Source organism: Nicotiana sylvestris, chromosome 5 (genome assembly GCF_000393655.2).
Source record: "Nicotiana sylvestris chromosome 5, ASM39365v2, whole genome shotgun sequence".
Classification (NCBI taxonomy): Eukaryota; Viridiplantae; Streptophyta; class Magnoliopsida; order Solanales; family Solanaceae; genus Nicotiana; species Nicotiana sylvestris.
The window spans coordinates 75,924,268-75,934,658 of NC_091061.1; the positions used below are offsets into that span (position 1 = coordinate 75,924,268).

The following is a 10,391-nucleotide window of genomic DNA, read 5'->3' on the forward strand; positions in this document are numbered from 1 at the left end:
TGGTGCTTTTGGGGATATTTATGAGAGTATTCAGCAGCTTATGAGCCTTAGACGGTGTGGTTTTATGCTTGGGTCTCGTGTGGTGAGTCTGGGTTGAGGACTGCGCTATCATGGTGAGGAGAAATATCAATTCGAAGGTAAATCAGAAGAAACTTGGGATAAATAGGACAACTTGGTAGTAGGTCGGATCGACATGATAAGAGATATGATTAGTTCTTTGGGTGCTTATGAGTTTCTACAGATGTCTCGTGGCAATGCTCTTGGGTTTTTGGTGACCTGCGTAGCTTGGATGATCTAAAAGGATTCAGTCCTGATGGTTTGGTTTTATGCAAATGGGATTCAGAGAGTTCTTGATTGTTTTCTACCACGGTTAGAGATGTATATTTTCTACTGGCATGAGGAGCATGTGATGTATAGTGATTTTCTTCTAGATGAGATTAAATGGAAAGTTTTTGGCTAGTTGTGTACGTAGTTGCTTGTAACTCGGAATGGATTACAAAGTCCTCATATTTGACATAGGATGGCATGGTATATGCGGTATATTGTGTAGGGTTGAGATTGCATGTGTAAGGTCACAGTTTAGTTCTGAAAGGAAGGTCATAAATTCTTAGGCAGCACGGGCAGTTTCAAATGATTAGGCAAATTATATTGCTAATTGGTGTGGTTTGAAGAGGGCATACATTTCAAAAAGCGCAATGTGATTGAGTTAATAATACATTATTGGTATTGCAGCACTCTCTTGTTTGATCGACTGCTGATATTCGAGTTTGCTTTGGTGGCATAGAAGAATTTTAGGAGTATCCCTTGTGGAATGATTGGGGTATTAGAGGTGTGTTATATATTCGAACGGTGGAATTGGGATCAAATATGGTGATTCGTGTGCTATATGGATACCAATTGATCCAATTCCATCCAAAACTTTTCTGAAACGAAGCTAACTATCCCCACAAGTCATAAAACCACAAATACACATTATGAAAACTTCAAAAGGAGAAACAAACTCAAATACACAAAACAACTGGTCAGGTGGTTACACTCATTTTTTTTTTACAAATAAGAGCTACCAATGTATGGTACTCCAATGTGAGTGATAACTTTACAATACACTATGGAGAACAACTATAGTGCATCGAGTTATTCTCCACCACAATCTCGCTGCCCCAATATATGCAACCCTAACTCTTCCCTCATCAGACATTGTAAAAAGATTCAAAGAGAATTTCGTATAGACTGATGAAGATGAAGGAAAATATAAAGGATGCTAAAAAACAAAGGCAAATTCGTTCAATCACTCAGGAAGGTAAGCAACTATAAGTGCCTTTGGCACCTGAAAAATATGGATACAAATAAGTGCTTTGCCATACAATTATTAGAGTTGTCACTCAAAAAGTCGGGATAAATGAACATATAGCCTAGGTAGTAAATGCGCTATGCGTATAACGCATATATTACATACGCTATAATAGTGAATTATCATGGCAGTGATTACATACAAAATAAAGTAACGGCCAAATACATATACAACCATTCAACTTGACACCATTTTCCATTTTAGCACTCTATCTCTACCTTGTTCCATTTTGGACCTACAACTCTATTTCTTATATTCCACTTTACACAAAAGCTGAAATTAGTGCAAAAAATATAGCACGTGTTTATACACAAATATGAGGTGTAATAAATATCCAATTAAATATTGCCACTTGGTTTTTTCACCCATGTCAAACGGGTCAATACTAAAATACCCGAATCCGATCATATTTTTTGTGGGTTTATTTCATCTAAACGGGCCAGGTATGAAATCGGCAGATGAAAGCTTTGAAACTTAGAGAATGAAGATGGGGCAACAATGGATGAAAAAATACGGTCGGGTTCGGATATTTTAGTATTGACCCGTTTGACATGGGTAAAAAAACCAAATGGCAATATTTAATTGGATATTTATTACACCTCAGATTTGTGTATACACACGTGCTATATTTTTTGCATTGATTTTAGCTTTTGTGTTAAAATGGAACATAAGAAATAGAGTTGAAGGGCCAAAATGAAACATATAAAATAGAATTGGAGGGGCAAAATGGAACAAAGTAAAAATAAAGTGCCAAAATAAAAAATGGTGCCAAGTTGAATGAGGTGTATATGTGTTTGGCCTAAAGTAACCTAATACATGCGCTACATATAAAATGATGCTCAATTTTTTTATGCACTATTTTGGTCTCTGAGTTCAAAAAGTTGCTACTTAGGTTCCGGACTCAAAAAAAGAAGAGAGGGACTAAAGTGCTATGGGATAGTGCTGTTTTATAGTGTAGCCTTCGTTTTTTTACTCTACAAGTTATCGTGTAGCTTTTGTTACCTATCAAGACTGGAAAACACATGCACTAGTGTACTAAATACGATGTCCTCGAAGACCTCGCAAGAAATTGAGCCACTTCTTTATTTTACTGTCTTTGATTCCCCTCCCTCAGTATCAGTAATCAGTGGACTAAGTGCTGAGCCAAGCAGCCGCTGACCCACAATCCAGAATCTGGCTGACCGGTCACCTACACAACCCGCTTCAAAATGCGTGCTTAATTTGTTCGTACTGAAAAATTGCATGATTCCCATTTTCTAATACAGAAATATGTATATTGATCTCTGTGTTGTTTCCTTCTTTGCTCATCATAGCCCAATTTACTAAGCTAGCTCACTTTCTACCAGAAAACCCTATTTATTCCTTCAAGAGAATCTGCTGCCTAATTTACCTTCTTTTGGCGCTTGACGCTTGTTGTGGGAAAAATTCAGGCAAGTAGATCTGACTCATATTACAATTCATATCCTTTCTCTGCTCTTTTTCTGTTGATTACAAAGATTTTAATTTGTAATTTACTGAAGAATTGCTATTAAACTGTGTAATTTTTGACTTTGCTATGAATGCATGTCTCTCTATTGATTTTGCATTTTTGATTTATTTGTTGTTTGGCTGCTGAAGAAAGCCGAGTAGGCGGACAATTCACCCAGCTTTGTCATTTTTATTTTACAAAGTAAAAATGTAGCTTCCACATGGTCGAGGTTTTTGCTTGTGAACGAAGAATGTTGTGGTGAAAAAGAAAAAGTAAAACTAGGAAGCACAAATAACCCTTTACTAAGCTGTCAAAATTTTTACTGTTGATTTGTAGGTCTTTGTATGGGTAACTGTAATGGAGAACTTTCAAAGTAAACCTAGTTTTTTCATCGTGCATGTGTAATATCTGTAATCGTTTTGCAAAATATTGCAATGCTGTCTAAAATTGCGATTTTACTGTTGATTTTCAGGTCTTTATATTGCTGAGAACCTTCCAAGTAAAACTTGTTCTTTGAAGTAAATTTAGCTCGTTTTCATTGCGCATGTGCTTTGTATTTGCAAGATAAAACTATTGTATTTGAGATTACTTGCATTTAGCACATATATGATAGTAATTATGTTGCTGAAGAAGAGGAGGGTTGGATGAACATTATCGTGTAGGGTTAATCTTACCAGGATAAATTTTACATTTTCTTCTTCCATACAATTGTCGGCTTATTGACTGTCATGAGTTCTACAATTGTCAGCTTATTGGCTTTCATGAGTTCTACAATTGACGGCTTATTGGTTGTTCATGAGTTCTACAAAGTGTACCAAGATTATAGAAACATACATATTCTTTTTATATGGGAATTTCAAAAGTTTCTGATGGCAAATGCTTCATGTGGGAAATTTCCCGATAGAATTTAGCTTCTATATGCTTCATTTGTCAACTATTATTCATGTATCTGGCCTCACTGTCTCTCCTTTAACAAGTGCCAGGTCTGGAGGGTTAAGCAAGCTGAACTAACATGTGGTTCAACTACTTCTGTGCTGGTGTACTCTAAATGATGCTGGCTTTCACGGGCAGTTGATGAGTTTATCTGTTTTTTATTCTCCAGGTGCCGTTCTTGTGAGTTAAAAGGAGTTCTATGGATCATAGCTCCGGGGAAGACACTGATATAAGTGAATCAGAGATCGAAGAATATGAAGAAAAATCTTATGAAGATCTGAAGAGAGGAAATCACTCTCTTAAAATATCAGATGTGGCATACACTTGCCCCTATTGTCCAAAGAAAAGGAAGCGTGACTTTGGTTACAAGGAACTTGTGCAGCATGCAAGTGGGGTGGGAAGCGGTAATTCTAATAAGAGAACTGCAAGAGACAAGGCGAATCATCTTGCATTGGCAAAGTACTTGGAAAATGATGTAGTAGTTGCTGGTGATTCATCTAATGATTCATCTAAACCTGATGCCAAGCCGGATCCTCAAGCTGACCCTCTTGCGGATCATGACCGTGATGAGATGTTTGTCTGGCCTTGGATTGGGATTGTTGTGAATATTCTCACTGAATATAAGGATGGACGCTATGTAGGAGAAAGTGGTTCTAAGCTGAGGGATCAGTTGGCACGGAGAGGTTTCAATCCTACACGAGTACGTCCTCTATGGAATTATCAAGGCCATTCTGGAACTGCTCTTGTTGAATTCAACAAAGACTGGTCCGGATTTGGTAACGCAATGTCATTTGAGAAGGCTTATGAGGCTGACCATCATGGCAAGAGGGAATGGAAAGCCAACATTGGTAAAAAGTCTGATCTGTATGCTTGGATTGCTCGTGCAGATGACTATAAAGCTCTTAACATCGTCGGTGAAAATCTCCGCAAGGTTGGAGACCTTAGAACCATTTCTGATATCATGGAAGAAGAAGCTCGGAAGACGAATAAGCTCGTTTCTAATTTGACAAATGTTATTGAAGTCAAGAAGTTACACCTAAAGGAGATGGAGAACAAATTTAAGGAGACTGCACAGTCTTTGCAACAGTTGGTTGAAGAAAAAGATAAACTGCATCAAGCGTACAATGAAGGTTAGGGGTCTGTATATGCTATTAGAAACTCTAGTTATCACTAATGCTTCATGTCCTTATATTTGTTTTATGAGCAGAGATAAGAAAAATCCAGTCTAGTGCACGTGATCATTTTCAGAAGATATTTAATGATCATGAAAAGTTGAAATTGCAATTGGAATCTCAAAAGAAAGAGCTTGAGCTCCGAGGTAGAGAATTGGAGCAACGTGAGGCCAAAAATGAAAGTGATAGGAAGAAGCTGTCTGAGGAGCTTGAACAGGTATAGCTTTTCGTCCTTGCCAGTTACTTGTCTTACTGAACTTGTCCCATCTCATTTTTTATTTATTACCTGCAAAATTGAGGATCTGCTAGCAGAGGGATGCATCTCCTTCTGTAAGGGTTAAATTTCTGTAATGGTTCAAAACATTTATTGATGATCTCATGAATTCTTCAGTCTTCTAGTTTGTGATCACAGCAAGGTGTGAGAACTACTGCATATAGTTATGGTAGCTGTTTGGACATTCCAGTTTTGTGTTTCCAGCCTACTCTTTTATCAATTTTTCTCTGACGAAGTCTCTGCTTTTAGTTCTTTTCATTTTCTAATGCTCTGAAAAACTAGGTGGGCAGTGGTTGATCCATTATATACCATTCTATGACTCCACTTTCAGGTTTACTTTCAGTTTTTACTTGTGCCATTCGCATCAAATAGTTCTTTAGAAATAGTTTAAATGGATGTATATTGGAATATTTTCACGAAACAAGGAATCACATCTGCTACTTGAAGATTGTTAACATGAACTCTCATCATTGTTATTCCAGAATGCTGTTCTAAATACCTCACTTAGTGCCGCTGCTGAAGAGCAAAGAAAGGTCGATGAAAAAGTACTGAAATTGGCTGAAGAGCAGAAGGTGTGTGTATTTCTCAAATTGCTCTTAGAAGTTTAACTCTCCTCGTCTCCTATGTCAAGTTCATGTAACAAATATCACTTAGGTGTCGTCTTTCTGATTGCAGAGGCAAAAAGAAGATCTTCATAAAAGAATAATTCATCTGGAGAAACAACTTGATGCGAAACAAGCGGTAGAGCTGGAAATTGAGCAGTTGAGAGGGTCATTGAAGGTGATGAAGCATATTGAAGATGAAGGTGATCAAGAAGTATTGAAAAAAGTGGACACACTCCTTAAAAGTTTAAGAGAAAAGGAAGAAGAATATGAAGGTTTGGAAGCATTAAATCAAACTCTCATCGTGAAGGAAAGAAACAGTAACGATGAGCTGCAAGATGCTCGAAAAGAGTTGGTTAATGTAAGTCAATTAATTTAATTTTATACTTTAGTTTTGGCATAGCCTATTTGTGTTTTTAGGGCTTAGTTTCTAGTGAACCACTTGGTTTGGTTTTATACCGCGGCTTGATGGTTGGGCAGATTAATGTTTCATGTCTTTCTGATTGACGGGTTGAACATGGTTTCTCAGTCATTTTAGCATTGAAAAAAGATGACATTATTTAGAGTTCTACGAGAAGATAATACTACTTTGTTTATATTTTCTTGTTTTTCATTAAATTCATCTCCATGTCTCTCTTTTGTGTGGGGTGTTTGGATAATGGAGTAATTGAATTGCTCTATAGGGCTTGAAGGAACTACCAAGAGTTGGTCCAATTGGTGTTAAGAGGATGGGGGAGCTCGACAATAGACCATTCCATGAAGCAATGAAGAGAAAGTATAATGAGTCAGAAGCAGATGAAAGAGCTACGGAACTATGCTCATTGTGGGAGGAGTACCTTAGAGATCCTGGATGGCATCCCATTAAAGTTGTCACGGTTAACGGGAAACTTGAGGTATGCTTTCATTCATGGTGGAATCTTCATTTTTTTTGAACAAAGACAATGGAATCTATAGTTATTTCATGCCCGACATAAAAACAGGGTGGAAAAAATCATTACCTTGATTTTTTTTTTTAAATATTTTTTTTAAATTTCTGTTGCAAAGATTTTATGTGTAGGTCTGTAGAATATTTATTCTGTTGGGATTTGTTGGATTTACTGTTGTGGCAGATGGGTTTAGAAATTTTTGCCAGCAGGATAAAGCTTCATAAATACTATACCATCTCATTGCTCTTGGGATGAAATTCGTTAGTCTCTTTCTCTTACAACACATGACTTTTGATCATTTTTGTCGTTGCATAATACATTTTACTTTTGGACTACAAAGAGGAAAAAAGAAGTGCTCTAATAATCCATGCTTCAAAATACATTTCATTCTTCTTGGTGTACAAACTGAAAAGAAACAAGTATATTGTAGTTTTCCAGGAGAATTAGTAGTATTTCATAGCAAGTAGGCAATTGTTTACAGGAAAAAGCTAAAAATGTCAAGAAGTTCACTTTCAAGTTAAACTGCTGAAAGCCTATAAGAATGCAATTTTGAGGGCTATCTATATTGTGTTGTTTTAAATGAAAAAGGAAATTAGAAGCGTGTCTGATGGAAATGTCAAGAAGTTCACTTTTAAGTTAAAGGTCATACTTAGAAAAAGATTGAAAATTGAAGAAAGAACCTGCTAGTTTGATGCTGAAGTATAGTTACTTTGTACATTATCTTTTCACCAAGATAGAAACATACAACTAGATAACCAAAGGTTCTTTAGGAAACAGTAGCATCTAGCACACACTTTTCAGTTCTTCAAGAAACAAGTGAGGGCAAGGTTGGTAGGATACTGAAAACATAGCAAAAAACAGGGTTTTAAGTGCTCATTTAAACAAAGTTACTTGGTGCATCCTGGGATAGCTGGATTTGCCTATGTTGGTACATTATTATAATGCTGGAGCTTATTCAGTCCCTCTTTCAATTCACTAATACATTAATGACCAGTTCTATGAATATAAATCTCGATTTGGAGGCATTATGGAAGTGGATTCGGCCTTGGAAACATTCCGATGTGATCAATTTTTCGTAAGGGTATTAAATAGTTACAGGTAAACGATTTGCGTGGGACAGGGTAATCATGAAACCTTGGCCGATATATCTGGTGGCTCGTATTGTTTGTTGGCCATAACTTATGAATTAAGTTATTATGCCTTTGTTGCAATTTATTTGAAATTAGCGAAGTGTTTTCCGTTGTTTTTGTTTCAATCTGACTAGAATTTGACTTGCTGTTTTCCAATTCTCTATTGAGATTGAACAATTTGGGAAGTACTACTAGATATTGTTTACGTATGTTGCACTGCATAACTTGATGTTGGGCTTCTATGACATATTAGGATCCATCCAAATGTTGTTTCATCATGATATTGAAGCGAATGCATTTAGCTGAGTGCAAACAGTCTGCCACTACTGCTGTTCTAAACTGAATTTAAGGGGAAATCATACAATCTTTTGGAGAATTCTTAATCTTAGTTAAGTTAGCAATTTATAGAATTAGATTGAAATTTCCTTGAGTAGCTTAAATATCACTTGTATATCTTCCAAAGAGCTAAAAATCAGTACATTTGTTAACTTGTGTGCATGACATCTAAATTATGCACATCTAAATTATAATGGACCCAGCAATGGACGTACATAAAACTATGGTCTGGATGACTTTAGGAACACTCTAATTTAACGGTAAATCTAAAACATTTGACAATCTTGCATTGAAAAGAGAAAAATAAAATGTACTGTGGTGTTTGAGGCCAATTTAAAGGTCAAGTAGGAAAATGAAGCACATATTTACTACCCGTTGAACTTATCAAAAAAGTGTTTATAAGGATGTGAAGATATAAACAGTAATATGATTGTATTGTTTTTCATAAATTTGAAGTAAATTTCTGATTTACATATAGATAAAGTTCTAAAATATTAGACCACGCATGGATAGGATAGTATCAAGAACTTGTATAATTGAAATTTAAATTCTTGAGAAAGAAAGAAATTTTACACAAAAATAAAATTTAAGTGAAACAAAATAACGACTTCACATAGTGACATTTGAGAAATGAAAAGTTGAAGCTGAGCACCTCCGGTAAATGCAATTAACAACTAGCTTTGGTGAGTGTCTTTTTAATCTTTATTTTTTCCTATGCATAATGATGGTAAGAAATGCTTGATTTGTTTTGGATTTTCTTTGTTGTGAGTGATGGAGTCTGGTTTGTTGGTCTTAGTTGGATCTGTTGAATGGTTAGTACTGATAGATTCACATAAACTCTATGTTATATATGCTGGATTTCAGCTAGATACTTCTTGGTTGTTTTCCTTTGGTTTACTTTATTTGTAAAACAGAACACAGAATTTCTAGTTGCGGTTTTATATTGAGTTCTCCCTGCAATTTGTGGATTTTGATTTATTTAAATGCTGTTATTACCTCTTTCAGAATGTGATAGACGATGAAGATGAAAAACTGAAAGACTTGAAGAGAAACTATGGTGAGGACGTGTACAAAGCTGTTACAGCAGCTTTGATAGAGATAAATGATTACAACCCGAGTGGAAGATACATCATCTCGGAGCTCTGGAACTATGCAGTAAATCAGAAGGCTACTTTGGAGGAGGGAGTAACTGTGTTGCTAAACCTGTGGAAAAAGAAGAGATGACCAGACTGAGAGTTTGATGCTTCCGTGCGCTTTACCTTAGCTCTTTAGGCAGTCCTGGTAACCCCCGCGGGGGGGGGGGGGTGTTAAGTGATAACGAGAGACAACTACTTTAAACTCCTGACAACAATTTGAACCATGTTGCATGGATTCTTGTCTGAATAAGAATTAAGACGCGCCTCTGTTTGCTAGGCCTGTCTTTATCCTTTTATTTTGGGCTTGAGCTCGAAGGGTATAATGCTCTTCCTCTTGACTGAATTTGGTCTTCCTTTGCAGATTAGGCCGAATTTTGCCTGGTAGCGAGGATGCATAAATATGCTTGAGCCTATCACTTTTTTTTTTTTTTTTTTTTTTTTTAAATTCAATCTACCGACAACCTGAAAGGCTAATTTGGCAGTTAAAAAGAATTGAGACAACGAGGCATCCGTTTCAAGCTTAAAGGCCTGTAAGTTTTCATTTGCCCAAGTTACTCTTTAATATAAAATTAGTATGACTTTCACATTTATAATTTCTACGATACCTTTCATGGATATTGCGAGTGATGTAAGCCAACGTTTTCAGGTGACTATCTCCGTTCGATATTACTATATTCTGTAGAATTTATGAGAACAGTTGAGATGAGCGTTAAGAAGCATAGTTGAGATGCAGGTATGACATTTAAAGATACAAAATCACTCGAGTTAGCTCTCTAATAAATTTACGCCCAAAAAAATTATCTTCCATCCAAATGGGGCAATTTTTTTTTTGTACTCGTCATTTAAGAGAGCTTGAATATTCAGATCAAAGTAGCGGCTAATTTAAATTAGTTGAAATATTCGATGGAGGAAAAATGAAAATATGTACCAGTGAAGTATGAGCTTGATATATGAAGAAAAACTATGAGACAAGCATTACATCTCATGCGACATCTTGTGACTAACTACTAGTTTGGCTTGTATATAGGTAGATGGAATATTATAGTTGGATGTATAATAGGAT

General features: G+C 36.1%; 1 protein-coding gene across 2 annotated transcripts; it reads left to right on the plus strand.

Moving 5' to 3' along the window:
• The first annotated feature begins 2,263 nt into the window (after nt 1-2,263).
• Nucleotides 2,264-9,624, plus strand: LOC104245224 (protein INVOLVED IN DE NOVO 2). 2 transcript variants are annotated; one of them, XM_070174472.1, is made up of 7 exons: nt 2,264-2,781; nt 3,803-4,882; nt 4,960-5,141; nt 5,681-5,770; nt 5,874-6,161; nt 6,484-6,693; nt 9,198-9,624. In XM_070174472.1, the coding sequence occupies exons 2-7, from the start codon at nt 3,952-3,954 to the stop codon at nt 9,414-9,416; spliced, it is 1,920 nt and encodes a 639-aa protein (XP_070030573.1). In that variant the 5' UTR covers nt 2,264-2,781; nt 3,803-3,951; the 3' UTR covers nt 9,417-9,624. The 2 variants fall into 2 exon arrangements, with proteins under 2 accessions (XP_070030573.1, XP_009799105.1); XM_009800803.2 differs by having other exon boundaries at nt 2,265-2,781; nt 3,922-4,882.
• Nucleotides 9,625-10,391: the final 767 nt, after the last annotated feature.

Coding starts and splice junctions, on each gene's coding strand:
- LOC104245224 (XM_070174472.1), top strand. CDS start 3,952: ATGGATCATAGCTCCGGGGAAGACACTGATATAAGTGAATCAGAGATC. Junction 6,162..6,483: donor CTCGAAAAGAGTTGGTTAAT/GTAAGTCAATTA, acceptor ATTGCTCTATAG/GGCTTGAAGGAACTACCAAG. Junction 6,694..9,197: donor CGGTTAACGGGAAACTTGAG/GTATGCTTTCAT, acceptor TACCTCTTTCAG/AATGTGATAGACGATGAAGA.